This window comes from Natator depressus, chromosome 10 (assembly GCF_965152275.1).
Source record: "Natator depressus isolate rNatDep1 chromosome 10, rNatDep2.hap1, whole genome shotgun sequence".
Taxonomy (NCBI): Eukaryota; Metazoa; Chordata; order Testudines; family Cheloniidae; genus Natator; species Natator depressus.
This window is the reverse complement of record NC_134243.1, coordinates 38801954-38815791: the sequence shown is the minus strand read 5'-3', so window position 1 is coordinate 38815791 and position 13838 is coordinate 38801954. Positions and strand designations below refer to the sequence as shown.

At 53.0% G+C, this 13838-nt stretch overlaps 1 protein-coding gene across 1 annotated transcript in view; it reads left to right on the top strand.

Annotated features, from left to right (window-relative positions):
- Positions 1-11247, top strand: part of LOC141995064 (coiled-coil domain-containing protein 33-like) — a 318466-nt gene extending 307219 nt beyond the window's left edge. Inside the window, exons 14-21 of the mRNA XM_074965846.1 lie at positions 2225-2420; positions 2833-2921; positions 3763-3894; positions 5710-5782; positions 6260-6381; positions 8555-8641; positions 9618-9734; positions 11114-11247. Coding sequence (XP_074821947.1) covers positions 2225-2420; positions 2833-2921; positions 3763-3894; positions 5710-5782; positions 6260-6381; positions 8555-8641; positions 9618-9734; positions 11114-11176 — 879 coding nt within the window. The 3' untranslated portion in view covers positions 11177-11247. The remainder of the gene's footprint in view (positions 1-2224; positions 2421-2832; positions 2922-3762; positions 3895-5709; positions 5783-6259; positions 6382-8554; positions 8642-9617; positions 9735-11113) is intronic.
- Positions 11248-13838: the final 2591 nt, after the last annotated feature.

The following is a 13838-nucleotide window of genomic DNA, read 5'->3' as shown; positions in this document are numbered from 1 at the left end:
GGTCCTATTTACACTATTGCTGGAGCGATGTTTGGTCCCATTTGCTGCCCTCTCCCCAGGTCTGCACAGATGGATCTAGGAAGGACTAATGATGTTGTGGAGATAAGTGGAACACAGGAGGGAGCACATGGTGTGCTGCTGCCCAATGCAGCTGGGTGGTAATTCTTGTTCCAAGGCCTCTTCAGTAACCTTCTAGGTGAGGAATTCTACCCTGAGAACATCACTGCTGCCATGATGAGAGCTTTAAGAATCAAAGAATTGACATGTTTCCAGGGCTGGTTCCATCACTCAGTGGTTAATGTGGGACAGATGAGCTGAGGCCTGGCATGCCAGAAATGTCTGCCAGAGGCCATATTGGGGAAGCACAGGGGCCCTTCTGAAAGGGGTGAAGATGGGTAGTGGGTAAATCTTGGAATGCAGCTCCTATGTCAACTGCTCCTTGGTTAGTCCTGGTCAGTTAACAGGCAGAGCAGTGATGCTTGTTTTGGGTGCAGAACACACCATGATGGGACCACTGTGACCTGCCAGTGTAGGGATGGGAAGGGAGGAGGATATGGATAGGGGCATGTGGTGGACAGCCAGGATGGGAAGGGAGGATACACTTGGGGGAAGGTGGTAGTTACCTGGGATGGCAAAGGAAGAGGATGCAGATGGGGGAAGGTGGCAGCCACCTGAGATGGGAAGGGAGGAGTATATGAATGGGGGCAGATGGGGGCCAGTCCTTGAGGGATGGTGTGAAATGAGAAGATCTTATGAAGTAGAGATGGGAAGAAAACTGCTTGACTCTGGGCTCTGCCCCCTCCCAGGACCCCTGTCCTTAACTGCCCCCCCAGACTCCACCCCCTATCTAACCCCCACTGCTCCCCGTCCCCTGACTGCCCTTGCCAGGACCTCTGCCCTATCTAACTGCCTCCTGTTCCCCATCCCCTGACCACCCCCTCCCGGGGCCTCCCACCCCTAACCATCCCCCCCAGGACCCCACCCCCTATCCAACCGCCCCCTGCTCCCTGACTGCCCCCCAGGACCTCCTGCCGCTTATCCAACCCCCTGGCCCCAGACCCCTTACCATGCTGCTCAGAGTGCTGCCCGCGCGGCGGCGTGGCTGCGGAGGAGGGGGTACAGCAGGAGAGGGTCCAGGGGCTAGCCTCTTGGGCCAGGAGCTCAGGGGCTGGGCAGGATGGTCCCGCGGGCCGGATGTGGCCCACGGGCCATAGTTTGCCCACCTCTGGCCTAGTAGATAGGTGCTACATCACAAGCCTGTTGTTATAGCTGATGCTAGCTGGCGTTCTTGTTGTCAGCCTCTGCAGAGAGACCAGGGACAGCCTAGGTCATGAGGCGTGATCTCCCCTCTCAGCCCTAGAGGTCGTCCCTCAAGGTCAGCATGGAGGCACACATGTGGCGCTGGGGAAGTTTGTCACTTTGTTGGGCAAAGAAATAAGATTCAGGTCCCTGGAGTTGTCAGTCTAGCCCCCCTCATCCACCTCCACCCCCACCTCCAGCACTAGATGGACACAATGCTTAAAACAAGGGAAGAAAAATTGACCCTGCTGAGCTGCTGAAACCAAACAAGAACAGACCAGAAGTTTCACCCCAAACTTTCCCATTCCACCTGTGATCAGAAACCCGACTGCTGAGATAGCACAAGACAATGTTTCCATGGTCTTTCCAGCCCCAACAGAGGCAGGAGGTGATGTAAACCTACTGTGACAGTGGCTTAAGATTTCCAAGAATCTCAGATAAGCAGGGGACAGTGTGGTCTAGTTGTTAAGGCAGATGACTAAGACTCAAGAGATTTGGGCTGTAGTCTTAACTCTGCCACTAATGTAGTGGCCTTTGGTGAGTCATTTCCTCTCCCTTCTTCCCCATCTGTAACATGAGGTCAGTAATATTTACCCATGCTCCTAAAGTGCTTTGAGATCTATGGATGGAGAGTGCTATATAAGTTCAGTACATTATGGTGCATGCCTGAACACCTGAAAACTATGGCGATTGTGTCCTATAAATATTGGGTGGGAAACTTTCCGCAGCTCATCCATGTCTTTTGCAGTTCACCCATCCCCACCCGGGCTCTTGCTCAGTCTGGTCCGCTGTGGCAGGAGCCTTTGGCCAGCACCTTTGGTCATTGAGGTGGGTGGGTGGAAGGAAGAAGAAGGGACCTGGCTAAGCATATGTGTCTAAGTTGAGGTTGTGCAAGCTGTAACAGGTGCTCTCCTGTGGCCAACAGGAGCTGGATAATTACTGTACGGCCATGAAGAAGATGGCAGACGATATCCTGTCTCTGCGCAGGCGTGTTGCCAGCCTGGAGGCAGAGAACAGCACTCTGCGCCGCAATCTGAGCATGCACGAGGAAGTGGGCCGCACATTGCTGAACGACGTGGACGTGGATGTCATGACCAAGGCGGAGATAGTCGACAGGATAGGTAAAGTACGCACCTCCCACCCCCACCTCTGCATGGCCCAGTAGAGAGCGAAGGAAGGAGGAGGCTGCCATGAGGAAGAGTGGGGAGTGTCTCTGACTGTGGTATTACAGGGAGTGGGAAAGTGAAAGGTTAATAGCCTTGGCTAGAGGCAGGCACAGTGTCAGTGTCCCCCAGTCCCTGTCCCTGCCCTCTCCTCTGGGACTCTCTCTCTTGGCAGATGCTCCTCAGTCCTCACCATCCAGTTTAATTTGTATCTGAATTTGTGGATCTAACAATCTGATTGGGCGCTTTTGGCCTTGGTGAATAGACCTGCCCCATAGCTGTGTCCCCTATTCCCTGGGAGTCCTGGAAGCTGCTTGTATCCCTCAGACATGCCCCCGTGCCACTGACCAGGCTGTGTGGTCTCTTGCAGTGGCCCTCAAGCGCAAACTGGCTGCTGGGACAGTGGAGATGAGCAGGATGAAGGACCGGGTGCAACAGCTGCAGAATGAGCTGATCCGGGTAACTGTGCCGATGGCTTTGGCCTGCTTGGTCATTATTCCATAGAGGGACCCGTGAGCGTACACAGCTCCTGTCCTGAGGGCCTCATGGTCTAATTCAAACAGATATGATGCCCAGGGCACAAGCACAAGGATCTGGGCTGTCCCTAGTGAGGGGAGCTCTGAAGAAGGCTGCATGCAAGAAGGGAGTTTGACAGTGGAGACAGGGCTCAGCACGTGGGACATCAGAGGTTGCTCCCCAGCCCCAGGCTGCGGAGCAAGAGGCCAGGCTAAGGGTGAAAGTCAGCTGTGCTGCACAGCCAACACCCTCTGCCTTTCTCCTGCTATCCCATGCTGGGGGTCTTCCCCTCCAGAGGAGAAAGGAGGCCACCACTCTTTAGAGCTGCACGCTAGGAGCAGCACGTTCCTGGTTACAGGTGGAAATTAACACAGACACAGAGAGGGCAGCCTGGTGCCCGGGAGGCCCTCACTGGGGGCAAGCAGCTTGGAGCTGTGGGAGCCATCTGGAGAAGCAAGTATTCCAAGACCCCTGGACAGTCTCACTAAGCTCCTGGAGACTGGGGCTGTAGTTTGAGTTCTCCGCTGATTACCCTCCTCTCCTAGCCCTGCAGCCACCCTGATTGACCAAGGGAGGAGAGTGGAGTAACATGGAGTAATAGGTGAACTCCAGTAGCTTTGGCAGCTCAAGCCCTGCCATGGTTCCGCAGCCTGATCAGCGACTATTAGGAGCCAGAGAGAACCACAGGTCTGCCTGTGTCCATCCACCTCCGTAAAGAATCCCCTGTGCATTCTGATTCCCTCCCCGAGGGATCTGATGGTTTCCCTCCCTTCTCGCCCACCAGAAGAACGACCGGGAGAAGGATCTGGTGAAGCTGCAACGAGCCCATCAGCAGCAGCAGATGGTGCTGAGGAAGTACCAGGAGAAAATCACCAAGATGAAAGCCCTGGAAGACACTGTGCGGCAGCAGGAGAGGGTGAGCAGAGCACAGGTGCATGGGAGGGTGAGGGGAGGGCACCCAGCTGGGTGTCCCACAGTGCTTTGCCCCTCTTCCATGCTGGGGCAACATGCCCTGTGCTCATAGTGCACTCCCTACAGGGAGACCTTGCAACAAGCCACAGCAAAGCAAACCCATCAGGTCATGTTTGTTAGCATCACCCAGGCCCACAGGATCGGGGCCCCATAGTCTCACTAGCAGGGCGGGATCTTCCTGCCTCCATCTGCTCCCTCTTTGTCACCCATTTCCTGGTGGCAGGGCATAGGTGCACATTCTGTTACACAGAAGGTATTGGATGGATCGCTACAACCAACTGCACCATAATGAGCCAACATTCTGCATTAAGTGCTTGGCTTTTCAGGCTCTTGTGTTGGAACCTGGCATGGAAATAGGAGCTGCAACTGCAGGGCATCTGCTTAGCACCGTGAACTCTCTCATGCACCAGAGAATGGGATCTTGAAGTCCTGTGGGTCACCCAGCCCAGAACTTTGGGATGCAAATGCTTTCACTGAGTCCCTGGTATGGAGCGTGGTGACAGTAATTAATGCTAGCTCTGCAGATCAGCCACTCAGCTTTTCAAAGCCTACAGACTGGACAGCCTTGGGAATCCTGGGATCTGAGTAGCAGCGATCCCCCATATCCCCAGACTGCAGATTTGCTCTAGAACTGCATTCCTGCCTAGACTAACAGTCCCTTTGCCCAATCCCTGTAGGTCCTCGTCTCTTAGGGTTGTCTGCACTGCACACTAAGACCAGATCTGTGGGACCAGGCTTGTAGACTTGGTGTTTCAAGCTCACGCTTGAGCATACACACTGCATTGTAAAGCTGGCTTTACAACTGCTGGTCTCACAGCCATGCTAACACCATACTGCACTACACAGACCCTCTGACTTGGATCTGCAGCTTGAGCTGCATTCACACTGCAAAATGACAGGGTTTGAGCCCGAGTCATAGCAGGACTCAGGCTCTGATCCACACCCCAGCAGGGTCCTAGGACCTGAGTCCTGTGACTCCTGAGTGCTTGATGACCTGAGTCAGACTGAATTGTGTATGGACAGAAGTAAAGCTTTGGCTAAAAGCTGAGGCCAGGTCTACACTACAAACATACATTGGTATAACTATGTCAATCTGGGGTGTGAAAAATCCACACCCCTGAGTGATCCAGTTAGACCGACCTAACTCCTGGCATAGAGAGCACACTATGTCAACAGGAGAGTTTTTCCCACCCACATAACTACCGCCTCTTGGGGAAATGGATTAACTACGCTGATAGGAGACGCTCTCCCGTCAGCATAGCAGCGTCTCCTCTGTGCCGCTGCCACATTTTAAATGTAGACCTGCCCATGTGCAGTGTGGACCCAACCTTAAAGGACATGAGGTTCATTGTCTGTGGCCCATACACAGTCCCCTCCAGCTGGGGAGCAGTGCAGCAAACTGAGCATGAGGGAAGGCCAGGAACAGCATTGCAGAGCTAGGCCTTGTCCAGACTAGAGTTGTGGTGTTAGCATGTGTGACTCACATGTTTTAAAAGTCTAGTGCTGCTAAGGCCACACCGCCTTTAACATGCCAACCTCTGGGCTTCACCTCAGCCTGTTTAGCATGAGTTAAGGGCAATGTACCCTCTGCAGACTAGATGTTTAGACCCTGTTAGTGATCGTGTGCTAACAACATGCCCCAAATCTAGTCTAGCCAAGGCCCCAGCTCTCTGCAGCACCCTGCTGCTGTAAGGGTTATGTGGGCCTTCAGGGGCCATGATGGGAGCTCCGCTCTCCACTGAATTTCTGCCTTCCAAAGGTGATTGAGAAGATGGAGCGCATGCTGGAGGAGAAGGTGCCAGAGGCCGCTAGGACCTGTGAGCAACCGTTGGGTAAATGCCCCCCTCTCTTTTTGTGTGAGAGCCAGGGGCTGGGCTGGGCCCTGTTTTATCTGGGAGCCAGGTAGCTCCTGAGTAATGCAGGAGGGGAGGGAGTGGCCCAAGTTACAGCTCAACTGGCCACAGGAGAGGCAGGTGGGAGAAGCTCATAGGGACCCAGCAGAGAGGCTCATCATTCAGGGCCATACCCTGCCCCCTCCCTTACTCATGTTGGGCAGCACCAACCAATGGGGCTACTTGTGGAGTAAGTTGCTACTCCACGTGATGTCTGGCCCTGTGGAAGGGAAAAGCAGAGCCCCCAGTCAAGGAAGCCTAAAGCCCCCAGGTTCTGATTCCAGTATGGTAGGCTGGCAGGGGCAAAGGGGAGGTGAAATGACCTGGCCTCTCCCTGGAAGGGGGTGGGTAGTGAAAGTGCTGGAGGGTATGGAGCCGAGCAGAGGTCTGAGTGGCTTCTCTGCTCCTCTCCCCCAGCTGATAGCTTCTCCAAGGAGTTCTACTCCACCCTGCTAGCCGAGAACATGAGACTGCGGGAGGAGCTGGGCAGAGCCCGCTACCGCTCTTCCCCCATCATCCTGCAGCAGCAAGCCTTGCCGGTGAGATGGGTCACCTTGGGGCCATGCCATGGGGAGGGTCCCCTGTTAGCCAGTGGGAGTGATTCACTTCATGTGCAGGATATTGTGGCTGGCCGTTCAGTTGCTTTATCAGTGTGACGGGTTCCTCCCGGGGTGCCATCTGGAACTGGGGTACCACTGAATCCCCTGACCCACCAGCCTGGGCTCCCTCTCACACTGTACTGCTGTGAGAAGCTGCAAAGCCCTCCAACCTGCACTTTCACCAGCATTCATACACCAGTGTTCCATCTAATTTTTCCCACACATGTGCGGAATGAATTTTGTTATATGCGCCAATACGAAGGCTCTGGCTGGGGGTGCGGGCTCTGGGGTGGGTCCAGGGATGAGAAGTTTGGGGTGCAGGCTGCCCTGGGGCTACAGCAGGGAGAGAGGACTCCCCCCAGCTCTCTCTCCCTGCAGCAGCACTTAGGCTGCGGGGAAGGTTCACCTCTCCACACCGTGGCAGCTCCAGGGCTGGACCTGCCTCTCTCCCGGCCATGGCAGGTCTGGGCTGGGGCTGGGTTGGGGGCAGGGGAGGGGGGGCCTCTTCCCCAGCTTTGGCAGATCTGGGGCTGGGCTGTGTTGAGGTTGGGGGAGGGGCGCCACGGCAGCCCTGAATACTTGTGTGGCACTTAGTAGGCTGCTGCGCAGCCGCACAGCTCAGAGGAAACTTAGGTAGGGACACACCCAGCTGCAGTTACACGCAGGCTCTCTAACCTCCGGCTTCCCAGCCTGGGACCCCAGAGCAGTACCAGCCTGCCCTGGTCAAATCTGGCCAGTATATGGGTTTAATACCCAGTCCACCTCTCCCTCAATGTGAAGAGAACAATGCACACTTGTAGTAACCAAGCAAAGATTTTCCCCAAGCACTCCAGTCAAAGCTCACTGCTTTGGATTTTAACATAAAACAAGTTTATTAACTACAAAAATAGATTTTAAGTGATTATAAGGGATAGCAAACAGATCAAAGCAGATTACCTAGCAAAAAAACAAAAAATGCAAACTAAACTTAATATACTAAATAGATTGGCTATGAATAACAGATTCTCACCCTAATTGATGGTACAGGCAGGCTACAGATTCTTAAGGCACAAGCTGCATTAGCTTTACAACGTGGGTTTCTCAGGACTTCATACACTGGCTAGAAATCCCTTTAGCCTGGGTCCAGCACTTTCCTCCAGTTCAGTCTTTGTTCCTTAGCTGTTTCCAGGAGTCTTCTTGTGTGGGAAGTGATGAACCCTACCCTGATGATGTCACTCCCTGCCTTATAGAGCTTTTGCATATGGCGGGAACCCTTTGTTCCAAAGCTTGGTTCCCAGACCAATCTGTGGAAAAATACTGACATCCCAAGATGGAATCCAGCATCATGTGGCCTGGTCACATGTCCTTGTAGAGTCATAGCAGCCATCACTCACAGGTTGTCTGTGGAGTTCTCAGGAAGGCTCACCAGGTGGGAGATAAGCTTCTCCTAAATCCTATTGTTCTCCCTAATGGCTCTTTGCCCTGACTAGGCCCTTCCCAACCAGCTATCTAGACTGAAAGTATCTTGTGTAGTGGGCGTTACCCAGGTGTAACTACATTTGAAATACAGATACATAGATAATATTCATAACTTTAGATACAAAAATGATACATGCATGCATACAAATAGGATAATCATATTCAGCAAATCAAAACTTTTCCAATGACATCTCACATGACTTATCTTGTACAAACTGCATCATAATTATGTCATAATCCTCTCATATCACTCTGAAGAATATGGGGTGCAGTGTCATAATCAGGTTGTAAACGCTTTGGGACAGGGACTGTTTCTGCTGACAAGTTTGTACAGCACCTGGCACAATGAGGCCTTGACCTCTGATTGGAGCCTCTAGCCACTACTGCAATGCAATATTATATTGTATTTAAAGAGCTGCCTTCATCACAGCCTCCACAGATCCAAGGTCTGTTCAGTACCTCTCTCACTGGCTTTTTGCCCCCCAACCCCAACCTCCTCCCCCACCCCCCCACCCCCCGCATCAGCACTCCCATTATCTGAATTCCATGGAATGGTGGGGGGAAAGGGGTCACTGGCAGCCTGTGTCATGATGGGAAGGGGATGGAGGGCCAGAGTCTCTACATCTCACTTGCTGGCTGTATTACCTGTTTGCAGGACATGTTCTCCACCAACTCAGAGAAACTGTCTTTGCTGGCCAAGGTGGAGAAGGCACAAGGTCGCATTCGTGTCCTGGAAAGCCAGGTAATTGTCATGCCCTTTCTCATGGTCATCCCCTTAGTACACACATCCCATCCCCAATCTCCACCCATTGCATGGTCCTGTGGCATGAATGAGAATGAACTCTGACAACCTGACTCACCCCTTGGTGTGCCCCCTGGATCTGGTGTTTCCTTCGAGGTATCTATATACATGATCACAGGTGGATTAGGGGCTAGATGCAGACAAAGCATTGTCTCATCTCTGCTCCTTTCCCAGAGGAGGGTAGGACTTGTTATGGTTTATTGGCTGGTGAAGAGCTGACTCTTGCAATTGGCCTGGAAGGTGATCAGTTGCTGGTCAGTTGTAACTCTTGTGGATGGGAGTTCCACAGTCAAGCACTGGCTGCTGAAAAGATCAATCTCAAACTAGTCTTCTCCTTGAGTCTCATCATCTCTCGAGAGAACAACGTGGAAGGAGAGGCATCAATTTCTGACGTAGCCTAGGCCCAGCCCATGGAGAGCGCAGAAGAGCAGCATCAAGGCCTTAAAGCAGATGTGTCCAAAAGCTCCTTTGCCCACCAGCCTCCCTGGCACTGAGCATTTTCACAGGCTTTCCCACAAATAAGCCCCTGAAGGAGGCTGCAGCATGAGTCTAACAGGTCCCCAAATCAGCACTAGTGAGGGGAAATGGACCTCAAAGGAACACCTTGGGTGTGGCCTCAAAGACCCAGTTGCCCAGGTGCCATGTTTCATATTCTCCAAGCTTCCCCTAATTCCAGCAGCGCTTTGCTGTGTATGGCTGGGTATAGGTTATGGGAGGCAGCCAGCTGGGGAATGTGTGGCTTGGATGGGGAACCCACAGGTGAGCAGTCTGAGCTGCACAAGTCAGTTTCCCATGTGTCCGTGAGCAGAGTGGTGGTGCCATGCACCACCACTGCCGTCAAGAGCAAACCCAGGGTGAGAGGGCAAGCAGGGCAGCACTACCATAGTGCTCTGAGTATCTGTTCTCTCCCTCGCAGCTGGAGGAGTCTGCAAGGAAATGGGGGCAGGAGAAGCAGGATCTCAGCACCCGGCTCCTGGAGCAAGAGCATGGCTTTGGGCGCTCATCCAGCACCATCCTGCATGATTTCTCACTGGTCAGTAACATGCCTGCTATGCCTGCCAAGCCACAAGCTGGGCTCACCCAGCTACAGTCTGACTCCTCTCATACTCAGCTGTTCACCCTCCTGCCATGGCCACTGTCCATCTGGCTGGTGTAAGAGCTGCGTTACTGGTCTCTAAAATTGTCCATCTAGTTTTTCTTAGCCAAAGATTGATGGCCAGGATAGGGGACTGTGTAAGGGCTCAGCACTCTTTCTAGGGCACAGAAGCTGCTCAAGGGACCTCCCCTCCCCACAAGAATATCCAGGCTGAAAGTCTCTGTGGTTTGTGCTAGTATAATGTCGACAGACCCCGGTCGTCGGCAGGCGGGATTGAACCAGGAACCTCTGGAGCCTCTTCCACATGAGCTAAAAGCCAGCTGGCTCTTAGTGAAGGCTGTAAAGCAGACTCATTTTATCTGTCTCTATAAGTGGTCTTGGTGCCACTAGATGGAACAGAACACCACACGCAGGAGGTGTGTGGGTTACACTAGCTCAGTATCACACCCCCTCCACACACTCTCAGGAGGAGAGGGGAGGAAGAGGAGAACCAGGCAGAGCAAGCAGAGGTGGAAGAAGAGCAGGAAAGAGAGTGGATCCTCATAGCCAGCCAGTCCTCTGCTGTGGGAAGGACTGTTGGGTTGACTCCACCCATCTGCACCACAGAGGCAGATCATTGGTCTAAATTTTGGTGCCTGAACAGCTGCTCACAATGAATTTCTGAGTCACCCGTGTCCCTGCAGTGTGCAGGGTTGGGACGGGGCTACCCTCTGTTCCCTGACCCACCCATGTGCTCTCTGGACTGCAGCAGTCTCTTAGCCCCCTCCTCCGCCCCTACACACACACACACACACACACACACCCTTAGGCTCCATCACAACTGGTTGGCCAGGGCCCTCTTTACCTCTTTACCTCTTTACCTTTGACTTCTCCCCATATCACAGGGGGGCTGTTGTCAGACTTGTGACTTCTCAATTTTGTAGGGTCGCTGCATTTGTTGATTGGGGTAAGACTGAGTAGAACCTGCCCCTGCCCATTCAGCTGGGTGGACAGTCATCCACCATGGCCTGCTCTAGACCACAGGCATGGGGTTTTCAGCATGGCAGGTGGGCAAGCATATTACTGAACGGCATACAGGGTCCAGCGCAGAATCTCCTTGTTAAAGCTTTGGGAGGAGAGAGTGGTAGAGCACCAGTCACAGAACCTGGTAGCGTCAGGGCTAGCTCACAGAGCACACCCTGGGAACACGAGATTGGGGCACTGGACACAAAGGACTCTGCCAGCACAGAGGAATGTAAGGGCTGAAAGGAAGTGGGAGACAGATGAATTAAGATTCCAGGAATATCCCCTGATGTTCATTCTCTTCTCCCACACAGAAGACTTCACCAGACCCCACAACACATATCAAGAGGCACCAAATGCTCGATCCTCTGCCCTAACACCTTCTGCAAGATGGACTTATTGGCAGTGCTGGGGAAAGACTGTGAATGTTCTGTCTGGTCTCCCCTCCTTATCCCACCCCCCACCAAAAACAGACCTCTCCTAGGGGTCTACTGGAGATCTTTATTAAATGCTTGATGCTCAACCCCCAAGTGCTGTTACTGCAGACTGGATGGCCATGGAAAATACCTGTGCCAGTCAGCGCTCAGGGATATGCTTGGCCAAGTGATAGGATCCGATCTGTGAAGCCCAGATCAAAGCTTGGAGACGCGCCAGCTATGGGAGCTATCACAGGGCACTGGGGTTTGGGGACTTTGAATCTGGTCCAGAACACCAGCACATAAGTCCCTGCCCCAACAGGTAACCCCCCCCCACCCAACCCTATCTCCTCCCCATCTTAAATGACATCTGTACGTTTCTCTCCCCAAGGCGGTTTAGCTTGGCTTTCAGCATGTTTTCAGCAGCTGATTTTTGCTGGTCCCTTGTATGATCACTTCTGCAGTGTTCTAAGCACAGTTAGATGGCAGCTGGCGTTGAGCTTATTGTATCTTCCCTTCCCCGCCTTCTCCCTCCTTGGCTGTGATGATGGAATGCTGCCCGCTGTATAGCACATCAGCTATGCCTGAATGATCAATCTGGATCAGTTTCAGCCTCCAAGCGTGTGAAGTTCATGGAGGTTGACATTCCCTTTACCTGTGGTCCACTTCTTTTATGCTTTGCTGGCCTATGCAGCCTATGCCCCCTAGGGAGTCCTGAGTAGAGAAGCAAAACATCACGGGCCAAATTCATCCCTGGGGTAGCCCTGTTGACTTCAGCAGAGTTTCACCAGGGATGATTCTGACCCCTGGAATGGCCCACCAGGCTAGACTTAGCCCTGCAAGGTGAGGTGCTCGGCTAGTATGAGTGATGGGAGCAGCAGCAGCACATGGCCATGAGGGCCCTTTGCCCTGACTGCCATTCCTCGTGTCTGCAAGAACTCGTCTGAAGCTACTGGGCTCCGGATCCTTGCAGCCAGGGTCACTCGTGCAGTGGCAGAAGCTGCTCGTTCTTGTCACTAGTGCCGTTCCGCTGGCAGCAGGTGTTAGCCCCCAGTCAGTGTGTGCTATGCCTCCCGATCTGCAAAGGGAATGGGGCTGGGCCAGCTCTTAGCTTGCACTGTAGAGACTCGGGCTGTTGGCTGTTAGGTCCCTGGTTCAGTCCCCAGTATTGGCCAAGAGGGCAGCCCCCATACCTAACCCCCTTTGGGTGTGGCAGGTTTAGTAGACAGGTGACAGCCGGGGCTGCACCCATACCAGCTCTGAGCACCGCACGCAGGTTAGCAGGTGCTGCCTGCGCCGTGCTCACCACTGGGGCTGACTTGCTAAGTGTACCTGATACGGAAAAGGCCCCACAGGTGTTGCCCCCAGTACAAGGGGTGTTGATTTGCAGAGCCCATGGAATGGCAGCATTTCAAAGGGAAGTGGCCATGTCCCATGGCAGCAAAGGGGTGCCATCTGCCTTGTTGCTTTAAGGGGTGGCAACTTCAAATGAGAACACGGCCCTCCAAGGACATCTGGTCTCGTTTGCCCCTTCTTCAGTAGCCCTTCCCTTTGCCACCCCTGTGATGCGATCCCAGCCTGTTGGGGGTGGAGCATCTCAGCTGTAGCCTGGAGGGAGGAAAGGAGGTGGAGGATTTTAAAACTGAACAAATGAACAGGGCCAGGTGCAGGGGGCAGAGCAGGAGCATATAGCCAAGGCAGAACATGGCACGGGGGTTGGCCACATCACCAGCCAGGAAGGCAGCTTTGGAACACGTATCCTGAAACCTTCAGATCTGACTGGTCAAGGCCTGCTGCCTGGAGATGTGAGGAGGAGCAGGACGCTGGCGTGGCCAGGTGCCTGTTTTGCATGTCAAATCAGGGCACTGAATTGGGCACATCTGAATTGGGCATGCCAGTGGGTACTTCCTATGGGGAGTGGGAGCCCTCAACATTCCAGCAACTCAACCACACATCCCTGGTCCTTCTCTAACTATTCTCCAACTGCACAGATATCCCGTGGATCTCTCCAGAGTGCAATTCCAGTGCCTTTCAGTAACCGCACCTTCCCCATCCTCCTCCTGTAATACACTGGACGGGAACAGAAATGGACTTTCTGGTTCCCATCTTTTCTTATAACATTTATTGTTTGCCCTTGAGTAGTTCTTGGAACATCATCACCCAGCTGAACGTCACCAGATATTGTTGTGTTCACATGCTAATTTCTTAAATATCTTCCTTGAGTCCACTACAGAGTTGTCACTGGAAAAAAAATCACCAGCAATGACAATGTGATCCCAATAAATGGAAAGCAGAAAGCAGCGGTTGACAATTTTTAACACAATGGTACCAATCTAGCAGTATTTTCACTGACAGGTCCAGTGGTTCTTTCACACCTTGGTACAAACCTGTACTACAATGTATTGTCACTAATGGGTCTTTGCAGCAGGCATTATAGCGATCATGGCTTCCATAAAGCTAACCACAGTGATAGCTCAGTGGTGAGTCTTGGTGGGAGCACCTGCCCTTGAAGACATATACAACCTCTCAACCCCCTAGGAGTGCAAATACAAGGTGAGAGTCACTTGCAATGCTGGTGCAAGCAGGTACAATTCCATTGAAGTTAGGGGGAACTCCAGAAGTG